The 24,648-nt window shown below is 39.6% G+C and overlaps 1 protein-coding gene across 2 annotated transcripts in view; it reads left to right on the top strand.

The window, feature by feature from the left end:
* Positions 1-24,648, top strand: part of btbd11b (BTB (POZ) domain containing 11b) — a 55,476-nt gene that overhangs the window by 19,469 nt on the left and 11,359 nt on the right. For both annotated transcript variants that reach the window (XM_049721972.2, XM_049721971.2), the window contains exons 2-3: positions 18,681-18,821; positions 22,411-22,615. In XM_049721972.2, the coding sequence (XP_049577929.1) occupies positions 18,681-18,821; positions 22,411-22,615 (346 nt within the window). The remainder of the gene's footprint in view (positions 1-18,680; positions 18,822-22,410; positions 22,616-24,648) is intronic.

The raw sequence follows: 24,648 nt of genomic DNA, 5'->3' as shown, positions 1-24,648 counted from the left end.
AATTTAATCAATGCGGGCGTTTAAATGTTTAATAGCTACAAAAATCTACTCAGTATCTAGAGTGCATTTTCTGTCTGGATTAGCCTAATTTCTATCAAAGGGCATCATCAAATTTAAAACTCGTTTCAACTGCATTGCTTGATTTTTCGCTGTTGATAAATGTCAATGACTGTCTTCATTCTCTGGATATTGATGAACAGAGTGATGGGGAAGACGATGGGGAAGAGGAACAGGGGGAGAGCTGCAGCCTGCTCTATGGATGTTGTAGTCAGCGTGTGTGTGTGTGTGTGTGTGTGTGTGTGTGTGTGTGTGTGTGTGTGTGTGTGTGTGTGTGTGTGTGTGTGTGTGTGTATGTGTGTGTGTGGTGGGAAGGTTTATTGCTTCCCAATCGTCTTAAGTCAATCTAGCAAATTACTCGGCTGCCCTCGCTCCTTTCTGTCAGTTCCATGCACAACTGTTTTGTCTTTGAACAATCAGTGCAATGTTCTTGTTCGATTGAGGCAGTGGTTGTCAAGCCATCTGGATGAGGCTGTTCAGATCCTTGAGACAGCATGAGAGTGGAGCTGTTAATCTTGGATGGCTGCGAACCAGTTGCAAGGACAGCCTCTAGCTTGTGATGTCATTGGGGCTTTTCTGCTATCAATACCCAAAGAATGTGTGCTCCCTATTAGTTGTTTGTCTCTGTGGGGTAAGTAAGTAAGTCCCCTAAGCCTAAAACTTTGTATTATGCTTTACTCTTATGTTTTGAGTATTAAAATTGCATTGATGAAATTTTCGACGAACAACCATCCGCACTCACACTTACGGGCCATTTTGAGTGCTCAATCGGCCTACCAAGCATGTTTTTGAGATATGGGAGGAAATCGTAGTGCCCGGAGAAAACCCATGTAGGCAAGGGGAGAACATGCAAACTCCATACAGAGAGGGCCGGAGGTGGAATTGAATCCGCAGCCTCCGAACAGTGAGGCGGATGTGCTAACCAGTGCGCCACTGAGCCGCCTTGGAGTGTGACATGTGAACCCAAAACTGAACCTTTACAAAAATCATGAAAAAAAAAACATGCTTCAAATCAAACCATCCTGATATGAGTCGGACATTTAAAAGACAAACAATGAGCTCAAAATAAATTAAACACGACTAAATAACACTATTTAATCACAAAACGCACTTACGTATGGTAGAAGAGCCAAAGTCCCGGAAATAATGTCCCAAAAGCAAATCAATGTAAACGAAAGGATGGCAAAGATTTCACAATATTTTGCGTGGAAAACCAAAGCTGTCGAGTCGACTTCCGGGGTTCCGCTGCAATTGGTTATTTGCGTTTTCTGCTCGACAGTGATAAAATGCTTGCCACTTAAAGCAGGCTTATTGGGAAAAAAAAACAACAACAAAGTGAGCTATGAAGAGGTAGTGCTCCTGAGTACAGATTGCAAGCATTGACAACAAAAGCCTATTTTGGTGCTCAAAACATTGCTGACCTGCTGCTGACGGGGAATGATTGTGTTTCACATGCTTCCGCAGGCTTTTCTGTGTTGGTCACATAACCGAAGTAGACCTACAATCACAGTTTCCACCCAAGCACTTTGACTACTGTGCTGCAACCCTCATCACAGTAGTCATTCTAAATATTTTACTCACTTGATGGTCACAGCATGGCGGGTTGTCTTTTGATATTATTCATCTGCACATCCATTTTAATGTATTGACTTCACTGTCACCATGCCTTTATTGATTCTCTCAGTTGAGTCGCCTCTTTCGACTTGTCACTCTCCACTCTTTCCCTTCATTATGTATTAAAGTTCACCCCTTTTTTTCCGTAATGGTAGTCTTCTACCAGAGCTTTTCAAGAGCTCTGTTGTTTTATGCTGTTTTAGATGTTCTTTGTCTTGAGTGTGGACACTTTGTGGACTTTAACATACATTTTGGCTGTGACAATTATCGAAGGAATGAAATCTGTGCTTCATGGTTGTGCCTTCTCGCCAGCACAGATCTTGATAAAGGGAGTGCCTGCTCTATTTGACTGTTGCCATTTGACATCAATACACTTCTTGCCCATAAATCGAAAATGATCAAACAGTAATTGTTTTTCAAATTATTTTTCTTTAGTGGTTGACTTGCACACAGGTCAAGCCATTTTCATATGTGATACAAATACAATAAAAAAAAAAAAAAAAACAATCTTAACAGTAAATTGGAATTGTATCGTAGCCATGAAAAAACAATGTTTTAGGATCCCCCTGAATTGGTTGTATTCTTAAATGATCATTCTATCCTTCCATTCCATTTTCCCCCTCCAAACGAACAGTGACTAATTAACAGACAGCAGTATTTGTAGCTCCACCCATCACAAGTTAACTACAATGCCAACAAAATGTGCTCTAAAGAGGGACTGTGTCTCTATTTAAAACGTGTAAACAAGGCTACTTGACTACTTGCACACAAGAAATAGCACATTGTGCAGTAATTATGACAGAATGGGGAAAACAATGAATGCATTGTGTTGGGCCGTTAGTGTATTATTGCAAAGAAACCTGTCTTTGAAAATGACTGCCAACTGAAGCATGTTTTTTCGTCAGTTCAATAATTATTTTGTGTGAAAAATGAACAAAAGTCACTAAAGAAAATTGCCATGATCTGATATATTTTAGTTAATCAAGGTTTTAGCCCTGACCATGGGTGAATTTTGCCCCAACTCAATCCCCTCAGGGCAGGTTTGACTTTCTTGCCAATAAGTTATTGGCAAATAAAAGATCTCTGGCCAATATAAACTCCCTGCAGGGGCTTAGTGGCCCCGATGTGGCACAAGCTGCTACAAAATCCACAGACTATTTCCATTTACAGGATGATGATCTCTCATCACAAATCATAGAAAACTATTTTCTCTCACTTAGCCGTCTGAGCCTTTCAGTATTTATGACACTCATGCCTCACTAGTTATTAAATGACCCCCTCCGCGATTGTGATATATTTCAAAACTAAAATAACAATTACTGGTATAAGGTAAAACTCATCTTTAGTGTTGGATTTATTCATTTACTAATTCAGCTCTAAGGTGCACGCTCTTTTGTGTTTGTGCCTGTTTGCTGAAAAGCAAATTCGTTGTATTCATTTTCTTTGTTCTGAGCTGTATTGATGGCAGACTTTTTGTCAGTGCTGATGGCAGCTGTTATTGGTAGGAGGGGCTGATGGGAGTGAAAAAGCGCAGAGTGGCTCACTCTAGGCCTTTGTTTATACGTTGAATGAGCGGGATTATATAAAAAAACATTTAGAAATATTTAACGCCAATGGTTTAGTGATGATGTTGCATTACCATGATATGCAAATTCTCCGAATTCAATATAGAATGGCAGAGACAAGTTCTAATTTTGCATGAGACCAACAGAAGCATGTTACTGTATGTACATGCGATATTAGTAGGTTCACTTTTGCAAGGCATTTACAGCTTAAATTAATGCAGTCCGTCTCATATTCCTTGGGGAACCAATCATGCTAATCTAATGCACAATGTATATTTAATCAGAAAGCCCACTGGTCTGAATGGAAGTGGCTTCACCAGTCACCACTTGAAAGATTTGGGCTTTCTTGGATAATGACCTGAATGCAGATTTTTTCCCATTCTAGTAATAATGTCAAGGCCTCTTAAATATATATAAATATCTGTCAGTCGATCTCTCCATCCGGTCATGCAACCATTAATTTTCTTCAGCTATCCAATTCAGGCCAGGGATAAGGTTGTTCTGGAGCCTATATAAGCTGACTACCTGGTTTCCAGTCAATCACAGGAAATCACATAGAGAAAAAGATAATCATTCACCTTTCCATTCACACAGTCACTGAACGTAAACGGAACCCACGCTAGTTGCATGGAAGTCCCGCAATTGGACCGCAATTGCAGTCTTGATGTCAAATATTATATGTCAATGTCAGGATAAGGTATGGTAGGTATCAACATGGTAAAATATAATGTGTGAATATTAGTTGTGGATGCAAACTGTAAACAAACCACCATTGCATAAGCCAGTTCTTATTGCAGGGTCTTTAATGCTTCAAGGCTTTCGTACTAGCCAAAGCTGATAAACTCCCAATGGCTACCCCATTCACGTCAACATGCATGCTCGGGCCTCACACTTTAGGGTGGAACAAATCATTCTGACAAAATATACTGGAAATATTAGTATGAGAGGAAGAAGCCGGAGACATTTCTGTGACAACAAAATATCGCTCTGTCCATTTCTACTTGAAACAATAGCGTTGTTTTGCGTATATTTTTCCATTTGTGACGCGTACGGTATACGAACGTCACACACATGCGTGTAAAAGACAGTTTGTTCCGGCATTTCGAAATAAGTCTTTTCACGCGTGCTGATCATATTGTTAATCGACTTAAACCGCCCCACACATTCAATAATATTTTGATTTGAATGACCTTGATCGGGTCAGAATATTCCGAATGGGGTGTGTACGACAAACATTTTTATTCTGATCCGGCTTTTATTCCGAATAAAGATGTCCATAAACATTTTCACAGTCATTGATTGCCTTCTATCATGCAGTAACACTCTGAAGTTTAGGAACTTGATAAACCTTAAAAGGCAATGTCAATCTCTGCAACTCCTCTCTCTATATTCTCCCCATTGCCGCAGAAGCTCCTGACGAATCACGTCATGCTCTGCTTCCAAACAGTAAAAATGAGTCTGTATAATGTTATTTCCTCCCCTCTAGCAAAGACAATAACTTGAAAAGCAAACATATTCTAATTTCCCAAAACACGCACTTGCCAAAAATTCACTGCTGCCTTGTACTTTTTTTTTATCAGGTGAGTAATATCTTTCTTGAAGTGAACAAACTAATTTCTTGCTGCTCATAGTAGTCATACTTCAACAAGGCTACCAAAAAATAGGCCATGTCCCAACATACTGTAGTACTTAATGAAATGCTGCATGTTTCCCATTGTTGTTGACATCTCTAATTAATCACGTTTGGTTCCTCTCTCATAAATCCCACCTTACTGTGCTACCATCTCTTTTTCGTCTTTGCCCGGAATTGATGATGATGAAGATGCTGAAGTACAAAATGATTAAGCTACGGATTTCTTGTGCTGCTTCTCACTATGCATTAGTGACGGTACTTGTTGATATCTCTCTATTTACTTCTCAGTATTTTGCAAAATGGTTTCAGCGAGAAAGCATGGAATGTGGACTGGTTTTAACTTTTCAAGCCACGTCAGGAACTTCATATTGTTGTTTATTCATTTTGTTCAATTTCTGTACTGGGTGTTCAGGATGGTCTTTAGAACTTTAGCACTGCCAGCACTTTTCTAATATGGTACACCTTGGTCCTACCAAGTAGCACACTTTGGTTAATTTCCAAACAGTACACAGATGTGTGTGTTTCCATGGTGAAACATTGTGAAGGGGATCAATATAATCTATCTGTAGTGAACCCATTTTGTGCACCTTCCGCCGAGGTCTAATCTGCAGCAAACTAGTTACTTAGTGGATCTTGATATAGCGTGCTTGGGAATTTGAATTGGAATAAAACTGGAAAAACACAAATCTGTTGTTTTCTTACACTGGCCTTGTCTTCTTATAATGAGCTGCAGTTTCGACCAGCTATGAATAAGACAAGTATTCTTTCTACCAGTACAAGTTTTGGAAGTGTTCAAACTAAAATGGAGTCACCTCGAGAGGAAACTGTTGACATGGTAAACTGTAATAAATTATAGTTGATTAATGAGCTCATTAATTTTATTGTTTAGATGATTCACTTGGTAGATAACCCTCAAGAAGGGTTTTAAGAAAATATGAACATTTTCTCAAATTCGCTCCTGAATACCGCACGGAGGGAATGGAGAGAAAACTAAAGCCCTTCCTTCTTTTTATTTGATGATTCAAGCATGTCGCAGAGTTTGAAATAGTCATCTCTGCCCTGCAGATATTCAGAAATTTGAATAATCTGTATAAGTTAACTTGACTCACATAACCTTTGCCTTGAAAAACAGCTGATGTCATTGAGTGGTTCCATCTATATGGTTCTTGATGTTCCTTGACATTTTTAAAAGATGTGGCACTCTCATCCATCTGTCACTTTGACATGGCTGGAGGAGTGCATAACCCTGCAATGGTTAACAGAAAGGTAGCTAATGTGACATGGCATGACATGATTCATATAGACTACTGCCACACTGCCATGCTCATATGATATGAAAGGAGTCAAAGGGTGATTTACCGTGTTGTGTGCAGACAGGCTAATCTCTGGTAAGGCAGAAAACACAGTAATGCTCATGGAGGAAGCTCACATGCTCTGAGGCGCTTTGTCACCACCGCACGCTTCTCTGTCATTGCACACATGGATGAATACCAAACTTCCACAAGGGCCACCTTTAAGCATGACTCAAAAGATACAGCGTGAGGGGAAATTAAAAGAAAATAAGTGAAGTGTACACATCAAATAAGGGAGCATTTTGATCCACCTTTTGATTTGTACAGGAAGCTGGGTGTTTTGGAAAAGTCCAGAGGGTGGATTTCAGTTTGAGGCGGAAGACCTCTGTGCTTATGCCCTCCATCAAGACCTTGACTGTAATACCCCTGGCAGCTAAGTCAGCATTATATAATGCATATAAGAGTGTCTATTGTGAAAAGAGAAGAGGCTGCTCTCGATGGCTTAGGGGCCCAAAGTAACATCAACGGGAAAATATGATCAATTATGGAACTCATTATTCTGAAACGTGACAACGCGAGACAAAAATCTCTAGCTTATTAAAACATGTGGAGATGTAGACTTTTTGACAGCCCAATATTAAACTGCGGCAGGCCAGTGGGCATTACTGCTCTCACTTTGCAGAACAAGTCTCAAGACTCATAAGGCTGGCACAAGGCACACAAGTCCAAGACTGTTTAAGTCATTTGCCTCCTCACGGCAAATTGGACTCACTGCCTAAAAGACGGAGTCATCAACATTACCAAACAGTCTTTGATTGAACAATCCTGGTTTGCGGCATCTCTGCAGTAATCTTTACTGAAGCTCCCTGACTTTGCATTAGTTGCTTTTAGGGTTTTGGGAATCCATACGTTTCCTCGAGGGGACAAGTGAGGCAAGCAGAACATTTGGAAAGTAAGTTAAAATGGCTCTTTTTTGGGATTGTGCTTGATGTAAGTCATGCTCATTTCACAGCTTCTCCATGCAGCACTGACTTACCCGGAAGAAATGACACTCTTTCATACAAATAGTGCTACAATTGCGGAAAGTGTGCGTGTAAAATAAGTTTAAATGATAAGGAGTCTGCAGGATTTTTCAAAGGATCAGGCAGTTAGAAGGAAAAATTGCGAAGATTAAATGTACTTAAAGAATTTTAATCTTTTGAACATTAGGTGTAGAATTAGCAGGTTCTCTGTGACTTTCTCATTGTACTTCCGTTTTCTCCCATGCTTCAGAAACATGCCAACCGCCCATCGATCCATTTTTTATACCACTTATCCCCATTAGGGTCATGGGTTAATGGTGCCCACCTCAGATGACCTCAGCCGAGAGGCACATATAGACAAATAAGCATTCACACTCAGATTTACACTTGTGGGCAAGAAACCCCATGCAAGCACGCATCTTTGTTCAGGGTTAGGGTGTTCACAGTTCTTCAGAACATGCACAAGATTGGTGACCCGGTCCGTTCTCTCATCTCCTCAGCATGTCAAGTTGAGTCCTGAAGTTACATTTCTTGAGCACTGTAACTTTCTCTTTGTATTCAAGGCATGTTGAGTTTCCCCTGTGATGAAGAAAAAAACATTTCCTCTCCCGATTTTCTTGAAATTGGCTGTTCTCGTCACCAACCTTTCTCTTCATGGCAGGTTTTGGAAAAGATAAGACTGAGACTGGGCGACAGGTTATCTTTTCTTTCCTCATGGTGTTACACAATTACATTTTGCCAAAAAACTGTCATGAGCCTGAGTTATGGTAGCCCATGTGAAAAAAAAAAAACACCCAGGGCAACGGCATGGGGTTTGATAGCTGCAAAATATTATTCCGTGGGCCACAAATGGCCCTCAGGATTGCCAGTTTGAGACCCCTGCTCTAAATCAAAGTGGGGTAAGCTTTTGTGCACATGGGCTGTATTTTTATTGAAAAATATGCGCCGATGGGACAGCTCATGATGCTGAAAGTCAAATGGATTTGCATGTAAATTTATTAATTTCAATAATGAAGTGAAGGAAGGAAGGAAGGAAGGAAGGAAGGAAGGAAGGAAGGAAGGAAGGAAGGAAGGAAGGAAGGAAGGAAGGAAGGAAGGATGGATGGATGGATGGATGGATGGATGGATGGATGGATGGATGGATGGATGGATGGATGGATGGATGGATGGATGGATGGATGGATGGATGGATGGATGGATGGATGGATGGATGGATATGTACCATCAGTCCAATTTACTCACTACCCTTCCCTGCAGGTAAATCTTGCTAGATATATTTTATGCATCTACAATTCCTTCATGCTGGGTGTTTCCTCTGAAGGACTATCTTCCTGCTTCCAGCATATTGCTACATGCTAATCTGTCCCCCCTGTTCCTTACTCCTTGTGCATTTTCCTTTTGCCTTACTGGCTCTGCTGTGACAGCACAGTGGGTGGGAAAGACTGGCAGGCCGGGAAAAACCTTGCATAATCCACATCACCCCGAAACCCAAATATGGTGTCACAAAGCTTGGAGGTCTCGTGGTGTATTCACACATACTTACACTATATAGTACATACTGTACACAAATGACTAAAGTTTGAAATAAATAAACGAATCAGTCACACAGTGCCTACATTGATTTGGTACGGTGCCACTTTAAACTGTTAAGCAATTCAATAAGGAGCTCATTGTTCAGTTTGGAATTATGTAAAATCTCTGCCTGATTCCTGAGGTGGGGTTGACTTCCAAGTTTTAAAAAAGCAAACAAGGAATACTGGGACCTTTCAAAGTATAAAAATAGTCATCTGCCAAAAGTGTGTGACATAGTCAGCAAATATTTAGAAACTACCAAAATTTATTAGTGATAGTAATTATATTCTATCTTCAGAAAGGATGTATGTTTTCTCCAACATTTGATCCAGCTGAGTTGAACAATAACTAACTGACATAAGTGAATAAGTGAATGCATGCATGAATAAACAAACAGATAAATAAACAAACTAATAAATAAATACACAAATTAATATAATATACCCGAATTTCAATATGACCAGGGCACTCAAATTGAACTCCAAAGAGTTCTAACTGATAGAGTCCTCAAACAGTCAAGGCCAAAGCATGTGCTAGTCCAGGCAAAAACAACTTACTTTTCTGCTTGAGTGGCTCTGGCACTTCCTCTGTGCAGCCTGATGCATTTGGCTGCATATCCAGAGCTGGAAAATGTCCAACTTCAAAGAGCCGAGTTTAGAAATGACCTTTTAAAAAGCAGAGTCAAATTTTGAGTGAAAATTTAACTATTGTTGTAGAGAATAGAAATCCTTCGAAAGTAAATCCACCATTCGGACGATATTGATCAGGGTGTACACAGAAATCCCTAAATTAAATTTGCAACATTTTTAATACCCTTTTAAAAAGATTCACAATTCCAACAAAGTGTTGCATCTTTTTTTAATGAGTCTCGTGCATATGTGTATGCTCAATTATAGCTCCTCAATGGAGCCGTCTCCGTCCTAGATCCTTGGGGTACATTCAAAAAACTGAGCTCCTCGGGCATCTGTGAGAGATAGACGTCCAAGTTGTGGACCAAGCATGGGGACCGTGGAGCGTTGTAAATAAGGCAAATGAGATGTTCCCTATAGCTCTAAGGATCTAGTTATAGTTAGTACTTAGCAGGAGGGACGACGAGTGAGTTAGGGAGTGAGAACAACCAAGAATGAGGTGCAGCAAGGGATATTGGGAAAAATGACTGAATCGCTATTGACCTCACACTTGAAATTCCCAAAAGTAATCATCAATCAGTCTCATACACATCAAACTTAGAAAACATTTAGTCAGTATCTATATTTTCCACGCACCAAAAAACATGTTTCAAAGCATCTCATGAGATTTCATTCCGAATGATGGCATTCTCGATACGACTTCTCCCACATTATCTAAGTGACAGGGATATTTGCTAGAGTTGGCCCTGAACAATGAGAGTCCTTCCTCAGAGGATGTGCTGGAGTCGAGGTGGGAAAGAATTAGGGAGCAGCACACGACCATGAGCCTCATCAGTCTCTGCCAAGCATGGCCCACTTCCAGTGTGTTTGGACGCGCCGCACTGCGACTATGCGTGGTCAGGATGATAGATTACGCTAGGTGAGTTAAACAATTACTGAGCAATTTGTAGCTCAATGCATCATATTTTGCAGGTCTCCCAACCTGAAACCACTCAGGGAGGAGCAACATTTTGAGAAGAAAGTTCAATGAAGGTGTGAAAGAAATTACTTGCTGTTAGAAATTGGAAAGGAATATGGGGACCATTGTTTTTACTGCCAACCTGTATTGTATTGTTTTGGCACATCAACACAAATCGGTAATGTATTGTGTGATACAAACATGAAAGATTTCTATGCTTTAACAAAAAAGACAAAACACACATAAACTTATTAGTGCTATGATCCGTGTCGAGCAAACATAAAGTGGTGTTTGTGGCTTTAATAGTAATTTCTGGTATTTCTACAGAGCGGGTACACTGAATTTAGTCTTTTTGTTTGACCCGAAGGCTGGGGTCATATTTTGGCTTCCCAGAGCGATTACAAGAAAATTAAACTTCAAGATGTTTCAATTGAGGAATGAAAACACAAAAATCATCTCTCTAAGCAGCTGTTCAGTCTGCTGGGATGGCATCACACTAACCACATCAGATAGTTTATTTGCAGACATTCAAGGACTACGAGGAGGCATGATTGAAAATCCATTGCGACTGATTTTATGCCAATTTGTTTTGTGGCCGGCGTTCGAATCTCGACTGCCGGTGCTTGTTTTTTTGGTTTTTTTTGTATCCTGTCTTTATGCCACATTCCAAAAACCTGCATGGTAGGTAATTGAAGACTGTATATTTTCTACAGGTGTGCCAAAATAGAGATATACTCCAGCTCACCCACAAACTTACTTATGGAAAAGCCGTATAAGATGGATGGTTTAATGTTTTGTGGCCGGTAGTTCTAGCCCTTGTCCAAGTTGTTTGGCAGTTTTCAATTTATTTTTTTACATTAATCATAGTTTGTCATGATTTCCAACATCAAGTACTTCTGTTTTTTTTTTCTTTTTTACCAGAAAACAATGAATCATACTTTTGTCTCCTACTGTACAATTGCTCCCTTCACATTCATTTCTGCTCTTGTCAAACTGTGAAGAGTACAGCACCATTTTGTTTTGGTCTGTGATTGGTTTGGTACACATTTAAAATTCAAACAAAGTATTTTTATTTTCAGGTTTCTTTTTGACAGCAACGTTAAAAATGTTTGCTTGAACATTAGTATGTGTGTCCTTGTTTTCTGTTGTAGTGAGCATCTTACACTTCCTCATTTCGTGAATGCAGGCAAATGTACACCGTCGTAAAGACACAAAGTGACTCAGACACACAGACGTAAGAACCGTGCGCCCATTACGCACAGCTAGTGACTGTACCTTTCTGCCTGGAGACGTTACTGTCTTATCTGCTTTGCACTTTTCTTCGTGTGTATGCTGCTGAGTTTTTATGTCCACGAGTGACTTCATTTAAAAGCAACCCATGTTTACAAGCAGCTGGGTATGATGTCATCTGTGGCCCTAAGGAAAACTTCCCCTTGTAGCAAAATCCCATATTCATGGCATTAGTCATATTCTTTAATTACTCGAGTGCCCTCAGTGCTAAATGAGCAATTACATCAAAACATTGTTGCATTTAGCTGGAATGCTGGTACATTCTGTCAATAGGAGCCCTCCAGCGTCACCATGGTTTTGTCCATCTTGCGTTGACTGCAACGCACCAGTCAAAGACTTTTACAAATAGATGACATGGGAGACAACTAATAAAGGACACGTCGGCTTTCATAGAAAAGTAGACCTTGGAGGGGGGTGAGGGTGTGTGCATGGCTCAGTGACTTCACAGCCCCCCTTCCAACGCCCCTTGTTGCTGATTGCCAGTATTATCTGGAAAGCATCCCGCGGGAACTGGACTACTCTTGGATACTACACACAGACCTATTACCCTTCGCGGCAGAAAAGAGATAAAAAAAAAAAAAAAAGAGTGAAATAATAACAAGTGAGCTGCTACCTTGGGGCTAAGTAACACACAGCCAAGAGGGAGGCTGGTTTCCCTCTGATTGGATATGATTACGTAATAGTTGTGCCCTTGTTATGCTCCGGTCACCCATCACGAGTCATCTCTTGTGTGTCGCCCGTCTATTTTGTGATGATGAACTGTGTGTTCTAGCATGTGTATTTTTTGCTTAACTTCACCTCATTTCACTTGTCTCTTTTTCTCAACTCCCATTTTCTCTGTGTTTTTCAGCTTTGTGTTTTTCAGCTCAGGCCACACTTAAGTACGCCATGATTTGTTTAACTATGAGATAAAAACTCAATTTTTCTTTTGAAAATAACTACATCTTATGTATGCTGTATGTTGTTTGCGAACAACCTCAAAAACAAAACAAACAATTAAACAAACAACTCCACCGTCATGTTCACACTTGTTGCGAATTATAGTCTCCAGCATGCATGTCTTTGGAATGTAGGAGGAGTTGGAGTACCTAGAGAGAACCTACATGAAGGAAGAATGAGAGATAAAAACTTTCCGAGCAGACAAAACAGCATTTTCTAGTGTGCTTGCAATGGGGCAAAGTTCTTCATCTAACTTTCTGTTGGATCACCTCGCTTTATGCAGGGAAATCTAACGTTACAACAACAAATACTGTACGAGAACATTCAGTTGGCCAACCCCCACACTGTTTCCTTACTTTCTTTCCGCCTGACCTACTTATTTGTTATAGAAACTGCGGCTGGTTCCGAAGCAGTCGCTTTGCGACGTTACTTTATAAGGGAAAAAAAACGTTATTTCTAATTAGAATATAGCCTATTTCATGTCCAAATGTTTATTTCTGCAATTAAGCCCTAAAATGGTAGCAATTACTTATACCGTAATCGTCACACTTATTTCAAGACTGGTGGGACTTCCATCACCTAATTATAAAGCTGAATGGCAGGATTGGAGCTAAATGCTCCCTGGTGTCCACACATAACCAGCATTGCACTGTAATTATTGGGAGATACCATTTAATGTGTTTATTACTGCACTTTATTGTAATTACCATGTTGCTGCATCCATGGTCATAAAAGTAAGCCTTCAAGCAAAACCTCAACTTTAAAATGTAATAGTTTCATTTACATATTGAGAAAGGGCATTTTAATCTTAATTCAATTGATCGCCAATGGGTCACAAACAGCCAATTAATCTATTTTTATTTCTTAAATAGCTTTTCTTATTGGGAAGTGAAATGTTTCATTCCGATGTCATATTGAAGCTAAACAATACAATTTGTTTCGCCTCCATTGCTTCAAGCCATCAATTCCACGCGATCAAATAAATCTTGTTGAATAATTGATACCTATCACAAATGTATACGATCAACAGTCAAATGAAAGAGTCCCTTCTTTGCACATAGAATAAGATTGTCTCAATAAATGTTTTGCAGCAGAGGCAAAGCTGTAGTTTAATGACAGTGACATTTAGTGACATCTTTGCAGCTTGATTTTTAAACTACGTAAGCATGTCTGTGACTGGTAAAACAGCAACAGCAAGTCAAACAAGAAGCAATTTCTTTATATTGATTGATTTGTGTGTCACTGTACAGGAAATGACATTCTTTATGTGCACCGTCTCATAAAATGAAGAATTAAGATTGGGATGGTTCCTTAGCCCCGCCTATGTCTGATAAATTAATTAATTAAGAGCTATTTTTCAGTACTTTTAGACCAACCTTTCTTCATTGGGTTCCCTCTGTTTTTGTCAGAATGTGACGATCTTAAATTTGGAATTTTAGAATCTGGGGGTCATTGCGTAATTCTAGTATCTCAAGTCAGTCATTATTCTTTCTTGAGTACCCATTTATTTGGTGTTCACCATTGGGAAGACAGTCAAGCCTGCTGCAGTAACACATAATCTTGAAGGTAGCACGCGATGAGAAGGCCGACTTTAAAATAAACCTCTGCTTTCCAAAGTATACATGGACATCCAAGTCTTTGCATGTTTTTATTTTAAACTTGTTCCCGGCGGCACGTGAAGGTGTGGCGGCTTTCATAAAACATGTTGATTATCTTTAAATAATAAACAGTTGGTCATTCATTAAGAAGGGAAATGTGTTAATTTTTCTTCTATATTCATACCTAACCAAGTAAAATATAGATTTTATTTTTATCCAAATACTCAGTTATTCATTTGAATTTTCATTAGGATGGCCAAACCTTAAGGTCATATGCCAATATGCACTAAACTCAATTCTGTGTCAAGTGCTAGAAATGTTTACTTTTTAATGATCTCTGTATGCATTTTATATTTGCATGTTTAAGGTGTAATAACCATTTATATTTGCATGAATGTATTTGTAGTTTATCAACTACTCGCGTGCCTTGTTTGTCCCGCTTTCTTAATTTTAGCTGACATTTACGCGTATACTTGGATACTTCTTACCCTTGTGGTTGACATACGACTAACCTATTACAGGCTTGTGGTTTCATAAGACCAAACTGGTCACCAGAGAGTCCAAACCAATATATTCAAAGTCTCCTTCGCCACAATGACGTTATTTGTCTTGCGGGATCCCCTGTTTGCTTTTCCCACCATTATTCATACCATTGGACATACGGCACAGATGATCAAAAATATTGAAAGCTGCCATAAAATAGGGAAGACGTTATGGCACACCACATGTCAGCCTTCCGTCTTACTATGTTTCCCTCTCTGATCACCCGCTCAGATACATATGGTAGCCATCTGGCCTGGCACAACCAAACCGAGCCCATGTTTCCACGTACCGTAACAACATGATTACCTCTTCAGAGCCAGCGTTTGCAATTTACCTTTTCCTCTTGTCTGTTCATTTTTTCACTTGTCTAAATGCATCAAATAACAAGGTTGACCTTTACCGCTCATATTACGATTCGCCAAATCAAGGGCTGACTTCACCGTCTATGTATGTTAAGGCACATCCGTTGTTAGTCGAGAGTAGTGCAAGACGTGGATGTGTACGTCTTAGTGAGTTCCTCCAAAATAGATTTTAAGAGCAGGGTAGAAGCCACATCGAGCTCGGCATTCTTACTCTTCTGCTAGTCAACCCTGAGATGGTGCAGAGTGCATTCAAATGCACAAAGCTTCACACCCTGCCCCAGAAATGACAATCCGTGACACAAAGTAGAGTATTGATGCAAGTGTTTGTGTCACAAAATATATTGACCTAAAAATCAAAGCATATTTCACACATATCAAAAGTGTAAATGAACTGCTAATTATGTTAATGATGTTGTTGGACTGTGCATGCGACCTTTTCTGTGTTGTTGCCTCGGTTGTCACAGAGACTGAGGAAGGTTCTTTGAATGACGCCTTAATGGGAGCCTCTGCATATTATTTATTCTTGTCCTGCCAGGAGCAACTTTCAGCCTCCTCTCATCTCCCCTCCCATTCTCTTCACTGGTATTAGAACAGCACCTTTGAACATTGTATTGCGGTTTTGCTTTCTTAATATAGAAAAATCATACGTCATGTATTTCCTCAAAATGATCGATCTTAAAAGTTATTTCCTCTTGTTTGATCTTCTTGTGTTTGTAACTGCATGTACGGTTTGTGGCTGTTTTTCCAATCTTTTTAGGGTGCATTTTGGGGCCAAGTCTTTGGCAGAGTACCTGCTTCCTATTATCACCCTGAGTATTAAGAGTCAACTGAACTCGGTGGAAAGCTTTGGATCAATACTCATTGCTTGCTACCATTGTTTCGGCATCTTTTGCACTGATTGCTTCTAGTTTATAGTTTGTATACAGAATTACTTGGGGAAATAAACAATCAACTGGTTGTTATTTTAAAAAACATAATGGCATATCAGAATGTCCCTCTCAATGTTCTGAACTCCTATTTATACGCCAAAGTTGTACTTGGGCAAAATAATGCTGTCCAAAGCAGATGTGACACAAAGCAGAGGGTTGCATTCATGTAGCTTAGCTTTCAAATGCTGATGTTTGCAAATGTTTTCATTCTTTCGACCAGCAGTTCCCAAGCAATAAGTCTGTGCCACATTTGTGTGTCTAAACCATTTTGGAGGGTGCTGAAGCAAATCAAAGCCACAATTCCTTAAATCCTTGAGATTGTAACCATTTTTCCAGACAAGTGTTGACTTAAAATCCTACACTACTTGCAAGAAATGTACTATTTTCCGTTATATAAACCTGCACGCACGCTGTGGACATGCGGAACGTAGGAGTTGAAGAAGCAGGTGTTTAATGTCAGCACGCATTTATACGAAGCAGAATCTTGTGTAATTTCACATGAGACCGAGAGCTCTGTTGGACAGACTAGGACAATCAAGACGTACGATACTGACAACATATCTCATGGTGCAAATGCACACAGATGTTGACTGGCTGGCATGTAAGCACTCCTTCAGTGATTCCCCGAGGGCATTCAGTGCTGTGCATTAGGAGCGCCACTGAGTCACCTTGCCTCAATCCATCCTAAGAGCACTCAGCAATTTACTGTCAGTTCTGCCTTTGTTATTATGCGCCACAACCAAACAGCTAAGGAGACGAACAGCTAAATACTATGTTTTTGCAGACTTATTCATAGCATGATATGTTGTTAGAATTGAATGTGCTAAACCTGACAGAGCAAAACTGATCCAACTTGGGCTGCAACTTAACTTAATTTTAATAAAGTGCCAATTATTTTTTGTTTAATTGATAAATTGGAGAAAACATTTGTTTGCATTTATTTCCATTCATTCAAAATTATTTCAGAATTGACAAGGCAGAAAATGCAACAGAGTGGTCGAAAATCAATTAATCGACAACTAATCAATTATCTAATTTATTGACAACTATTTTCCTAATTGACTAATTGTTCAGACCTCTAGTTGTTTAGAGCTATTGTTTGGCCTTCGTCCAAATCCTCTAATTTCAGCCTCTCACCAATAATTATTCTCTGATTTGTGTCGTCCTTCATGAAAGCAAGTTGATTTTCTTATGTGTTACGTAAATCATGAGGCATTTGCAGACATCTGCTTTTAGTCGCAAGCCCTAAAACTTCTACAAAATCTTGATTACTTCTACAGACGTTGTCATTCAAGTACGGTTCATGTCGCTCATTAATTTGTTTTAACATTGTCAGTAAGTGTGAAATGAAATCAAGGTCAAAACATAATACACACATATAACAATGCATGTCATCCAGTTTATGCCAGCGAGCTCGTCAAGATGTCAGCTCACAAGACAAGCTAACAATGCAAACTACTGCCTCACCCACTGATCGTTCTTGTCAAATAGCACTAAGAGATGCCAAATGTCCAAATCTGAATCCATTTTTTTACTAAATGCTGGTTATTGCATGTTAATGTCAGTTAATCTGTAAGAGGCTGTTTGTTTTCACATTGTATGCGACATTCAAAGCATATTATTCACAAAAAAATTCCTTGGACTAAAAGATATTATGTGCTTTATGGCATTCGTTAATTTAGGTTATGCTATAATTAAGTTTGATGTCTTAATACAATGTACAGTGTTAACCCTCCAGCATGAGCACCAGGCCAAATAATAATAATAAACTAATTACATTCCTGTCAACCTTGCCTAATGCCTCATAATTACGGAGAATGGTGAGCATGCTGTTGATAGGAGCAGGTCTATTGCTCACAGCACCACTGTACGCCACAGGCTATGCGGTTACTGTGCTAAATAAATATTTAAGAACGTGGCGGTGAGGAAGGTGCCAGCCCTCGTTGCTTACGATGGATTGATTTACTTGATCTTAAACAGTAAAACAACAAATTGTTGTTGTTTTCTTTAAAAAAACAAAACAATCCTCTTGGTTCTTTTCTGTCGCTACCAAAGAATTGCGACTTCTCTTTGTCAGTGATCTTTCAGATTTGGATTAAAGATGTAGTTGTTCAAGACACCTGACACTTGCAGCAGATGGTACTGTCTCTTGTTCTTTGTTGCACGTCGTCAGTGGGTGTCAGCTCTCTGGTCTGATGGTCATTGAGCAGCTGTTTTGTGCTTTGGATATGCAAAATACCTGGTTATTATCATTGAGCAGAATGTAGCCTACAGTACATCTTTGGCCATTTATGCCAAATTTGGCACATTGAGTTGGGATAGTCTTCAATGCCTGTAGGTGGTCAATATGCCTCACCAGCAGTTAGTAGGAATATATACTATACATGAGAGAGGGAGGGAGAGAGCGAGAGAGACAGAGAGAGATACACACCAAACTTTCTGCCATTAAAAAACACTGTTTTGCCCTGTATCTAATTTATATAAAGGGTGTGCTCCCATGTTTTTTTTTTTAAACATGTTCTGTAACATGCACAAAAAATAACTGGAAAAATAAATAAATAAATAAATTTAAAAAAAAAACATTATATATAGATATAGATATTATTTGTATGGAAACGAATATTCTACTCTGTGTACACTTCAATTACAGTTTTGCTGCGTACCTTCTCTTTTTCAGGCATCCTCAGTTTACCTGAGGGGTTGACTCTGCAGCAGCGAGCGGGAAAGAATGGAGAGGGAAACGCCTACAGCCAGTCTGAACTCCGCTCTGTTGAACAGTGCTTACTGGCCACGCGAGTGGGCAGCATCTCTGAACTCAGTGAGTGATGGTGTGTGCAAGTGCACATCGCTGTGTGTGTCTGTGTGTGTGTGCGTGTGTCTGTGCATGCGTGTGTTTGTGTGTATGTGTCAAGATTGTAAAGTTAAGGTGCCCTTGGGTAAGGCAATTAACTGTCTAACACCTCAAGTGGAGCTACTCAGTGGTCACCAATGTCAGACACTGAAATTCATGATCGGCAGCTTAAGTAAAGGGTTTAGTCAGGCGGAACAGCACACATTGGCAAGAAAATAAATAAAATAGAGAGAGTATTGTAGTCCACTGCAGGAGTTGTTTAACATATGCTGCCTTTACAAAGATTTCTCTTAATACGTTCAGAGAGGTTGTAATGCATAGGTGTCAAACTGGGCCCGCCACATCATTTTATGTGGCCCACGAGACAAATTTTGCATTGACTTTGTTTTATTACTAAAATTACAAATTATCTTCACTTTTAATAACATAGAGATATTTCTCGCTAATTTTATTACCATTCGTCTTTTTACACTTTTTACTAAACTCTAATTTCAAAACTAGTTATTCATCAGTTTGTTTTGTAGCCTATATTGTATATAGAAGACGTTGACAATCATAATGGCCCTCTGAGAGAAACTATGACTACAATGTGGCCTGTGACTAAAATGAGTTTGACACCCCTGTTGTAATGTAACAATGTTTTTATTAGACTGCATAGAGTGTGCTTCATTATTGAGAGGGCTTTTTAATATGTTGCACCACTACAATGGTAAACATATTGTTTAATCGGGGAACATTACTCCTGCTACTCTACCTTTAAAATAAACCATTTTACCAGGCAACTATGTTTGTACACAATGCACTTCTGAATAATACAGACAAACTTAGATCACTAAGATAGGTGAACCGTGGTTGCCATGGCAATGACACAAATGTTACTCCTGTTCTTGCAAGACAGTCTGACAGCAAAATAATTTTCAAGCTGTAGTATTTAGGTCCGACATGCTCATTTCGTTGCTTTAAACTCTTCGGGTTTGTGTTGGCTGACACTGATCAATATGCTAACATGATGATGGCAGCATTTAGCTGTGCCCAAATATTGACCCTCTGCATTAGTAATTTGGTCACACATAACCCTTGTATGTGCATGCGAATATGCATATTAAGCAGAAATGAATCATCGGTAGTGGCTGTGTCATTAAGTAGAATTATTTTGGGCATAAATCCTCACTTTAAAAGACAACTGTAGTCTTGCCACAATGCCCGTGATGCACTCATATAAACAATAATGAACATCAGATTACTTTCTGATGATTTCTGACTGTGCTCTTTGTCAGGACCAGCAAGGCCTCATCTGTTGGCCTGAACACTATCAGAAGCACTGACCTAAATTTAAAACCTAAATTCTGTTTTTTTGTTTCTTTTGTATCCATTTGTTCATTCATGTATTCCCAACAGGCTATTCTCTTAAATTCATTGTGTTTTTCTTGGATACATTACTTTAAGTACATTTGTGTATGTTAGCCAATTAACTTAATGGGCCTTATATTGGTTTATTGGCGGCTGTGCGCATGGCGTAGAAATAGGTGTAACTTTATTTTTGTGCATGCGTAATTATTAGTCAAGTGTGTTTGGGGCTGTGCCACTCCCCCAACACATCTGATAATTTGCTGAGAGAAAAAAGCCTGCGCCGGGCATAAAAGTGTAATTCATTCGTGCAGGGGCAATGGTTTAGTTTGGCGTGATTGTGAATATGCCTGACGTGCCACACCTCACTGTAAATTCGAAACAGAAACTTCCGGATGTAGGCGGGCGAACGCAATTTTGGATTTAGGCACAGACAGACAAACCGGCACTGCGTGGGTGTGAGTGGTGGACGACGTCATATGAGCTAATAATCCATCCATCCATCCATCCATCCATCCATCCATCCATCCATCCATCCATCCATCCATCCATCCATCCATCCATCCATCCATCCATCCATCCATCCATCCATCCATCCATCCATCCATCCATCCATCCATCCATCCATCCATCCATCCATCCATCCATCCATCCATCCATCCATCCATCCATCCATCCATCCATCCATCCATCCATCCATCCATCCATCCATCCATCCATCCATCCATCCATCCATCCATCCATCCATCCATCCATCCATCCATCCATCCATCCATCCATCCATCCATCCATCCATCCATCCATCCATCCATCCATCCATCCATCCATCCATCCATCCATCCATCCATCCATCCATAGGGTTCGATCAAACCCAGGTTAAGAACCACTGATTTGATCATGGCCAAAAGGAAGCTTTTCTTTGCGTGGTGCAGAACGTCATTGTTATAGTAAATATTTGGTGGGGAAACCACTGGGGTCTTCTGTCCATTCTATACTGATGAGATTGAGCAAGGACTCATCATATAAGGTAAACACAAGTCAGCGGCTGGTGGATGATAGCTGAGCACTGTCCAGAGGTAATGTCATGTTCTCTGGGGGTGGTTGGGGGTCCAGAAATAACTTTGGGTTTTGTAAACACAATACATAAATAAGTGAAGGATAACCAGCATTGATCGGGCTGCCACAATCTTTGCAAGATAAGGTGGGAAAAATAGAGTTGTGGAGCATTACTGTATTGGCCCGAATATAAGACGACCCTGATTATAAGACGACCCCCTTTTCTTCAAGACTCAAGTTTGAATAAAATACTTTTTGAACTTTTTCACATTTAGTCAATGAAATGTACACGCAACAGTACACGTTGCATCAATTTTTGTGAAAGTGTACATACTACATTAGGCCTGAAATGCTTCAAAAGTCTCATGAAAACATTCTGTTCCTCCATTTTTAAGTGTATTGGTTGCCTATGGAGAGGCCTGCGCTCAACTCATTTCCAGTTTCTCAAATCACAACATGATGTCCAATAGACGGCCATCATGCTCTTGAAAGAAATAAACTGCTTCTTTGCCAAATGTTCCTCCTTAATTGAGGCAATTTTTTCTTTCAATTTGTTCAGGCCAAATGGACACTTGAGAGGAACCCAAGCCACAATTTAAGAACCAAACAAAGGCTTTGTTTGCAGGATCAACTGTTTGTAATTGCACGATATAAAACATGCACACATGCACACAATGCATAGCTACAATGAAGTGAATATGTTTAGACATGCAAACAAGAGTGCTCTATTATGTTTTGCAGTCAAATGGAAATGCATCAAAATGATAAGAGTAAAGCAATGACAATTGCTTTCAGTCAGGAGGAAAGGCATGCTGTTAGTTGGCATGATTAGATCTTGAGTTTTAGCTCTTTTTTTTAGGCTATGTCTATTTCCCATCATTCTTACCTTGGAAAGCGCTTGCCGACTAACAGAATAGAACTCCTCATTGCAATCCTCAGTGTTTTGCATCTGTAAATACTAGTTTTTGCGCATTTGAATGCTCGCATTGTTGTGTAGAATACATTTTTATTGCTTTTTATAATTCCATATTGGAGAATATAAATTAATTTATTTCTAAACAAAGATGATAATGATGATGATGATGATGATGACCTAAACCCTATTGTAATGGTGTGTGTCCTTTTTTGGTTATTCCCCTTCTATGGTGTGTAGGTGATGTGGTGTCACGAGCTATGCACTACCTACAGCCATTGTACACTAAAAACCACAACAATGGGACACCCATCCACCAGAAGAGCACAGTGATACACTGGGCCCCTGAGGCCATCTACACCCTGTGCTACTTCATGCACTGCCCCCAGATGGAGTGGGAGAACCCCAACATTGAGCCATCAAAAGTTTCCTTGCAAACTGAGAGGTAAGATGCAAACACGTACAAAACAGTCAAATTAAGCAGATGAGCAATCCTCAGTTGTGAATCGAAACTAACGGGATCTTTTGACTATCAAGTTAATTAAGGTATATTCAGGATTTTGGATTTTTTCTGTTTTGGCGTGTCATTTATTGCTTCACATTTTTAATCAGTGATCGTGCAGAATCACCATTCAAGAGAGTGCGTTAAAGTAACAGTCAACACCAGTTTATCCAGGGGGGATATGTTTCAGACCCACCCTCAACAAGAAAGAGTCTGCAACGTAGAATGATCATATATAGACATTTTTTATGTAGTTTTGATCCTTCCATTTCCAAGTTTTACAGCCCATTCCTTCATCATTGCACCGTTCCCAAGAATGCTTGCTTCTAGGTGTTTGTCAGTCCCAGTTGATGTTAACTGTGAAACGAAACTGAATTAAATACAAGGTCACTAGCTTAACGCTAACATATAATGCAATGTGACATGGAAGGGCTAACTGAATTGTATTACTGCAATTTTAGGACCTTTTAGAAGTCGGGAATTGTCTGTTAACTCTAAAAACCCATGCAAAGAAACCCAACCACACAAAAATAAATAGATTAAATAGGTCGCTGGAGAGTCAGGCCATATCTAATATTCCACCAATATGTGTTGTGAAATGGGGTGTTAGTAATCAAATAAAGTACAATTCTTCTGTTTTTCTCTATCTTTATTAATAACAGTTCAGAACATTAATAGTCATTCTGAATGTGAACAAGAGTAATGACCCGGTTATCTCACTCATCTCCCAGGACTTTTCCTCGGCAGTTTTCGTTGAGTAATGACATCTAATATCTTGAGCAGTGACCACCACAACTTTCTCTGTGCATATAGTGAGCCCCTGTGGTCAACAAAACATTCTGTCTTCCAATCTTCTTGAAATTGTCTGTTCTCGTTGCAAAGCTTTCTCTTCAAGGCCGGATTTGTAAAAGATATGACCGGGACTGAGTGACAGGATATCTTTTCCTTCCACTTGGTGTCTCTTTAGAATTATGTTTCACTGAAATCTGTCATGAGCCTGAGCTATGGTAGCAGTTAAGTTATTAAGAACACACAAACAAAATGCCCATCTAGGCAATAACTCGGGGGGGAAATAAAGAAGTTGGAGGCCACACTAACTCTAAACTTTGAGTCAAGTACATGGCCAGAAAATATCATCCCTCAGGCCACAAATGATTTTGAGATCACTGCATTACAGCGCAATCTTGTTCACTTTGGGGACATTCGATGCCATCACAAACAGTCGGGAAAAAAAACAGTTTGATTTTATTTCATTTTTTTACCAAAAATGAAATGGCCCATTCCCGCCCATTTCTAAAATGGTGAGGATAGGTGACAGAAAAGGACGTTGCTTCCAAGACGAGGGGAAACTGGCGTCTTTTTTTCCCCACTGAAATACAAAACAATTTCGTGTGCCTAGTTTGCTGTGACTTTTTTCAAGAAATTCAATATCAAGAGACATTACTAGACCAAATATGCAAATTACGACAACGGACACTGAAAAATTGAAGATAAGGAAGCTGAATGTTCGGCCCTTGCACATTTCAACCCACCAAATCTCGCCTTCTTTGTATAAGATTTGGACACCCATGATGAAAACGATAAGATCAATGTATTTTGGATTTGAATATTTCACATGAACACAATCTGCTTGATTTACATCACCGTGCTGAATAAAACGGTCCAGGACACTGCTGTTTGGTCCCAGCTCCTGTTATTATGAGAACCATAGCAGCAACACAATGCTGCATGATTGTTATAGCACATTTCATACGTTTGCGCAATTCTAAATGCCCATATCGCCGGCGTCAGGTGAAATGCAAGTCATTAGTTTACCGGAGACCCCTAAAACATCACATTTGTCCAACCATTATCAACGAGAGCAAGCCGTTTTCAACGCTTTAGATTGAACAATAATTAACAATAATAACACCCCACAGCTCTGGACTTACCATTATTATTGATTTATGATTTTGGCCTGGCTATATAGTCAGGTA

The sequence above is a fragment of the Syngnathus scovelli genome, chromosome 6 (assembly GCF_024217435.2).
Source record: "Syngnathus scovelli strain Florida chromosome 6, RoL_Ssco_1.2, whole genome shotgun sequence".
Lineage (NCBI taxonomy): Eukaryota > Metazoa > Chordata > Actinopteri > Syngnathiformes > Syngnathidae > Syngnathus > Syngnathus scovelli.
The sequence above is the reverse complement of the archived record's forward strand: the minus strand, read 5'-3'. Positions and strand labels throughout refer to the sequence as shown.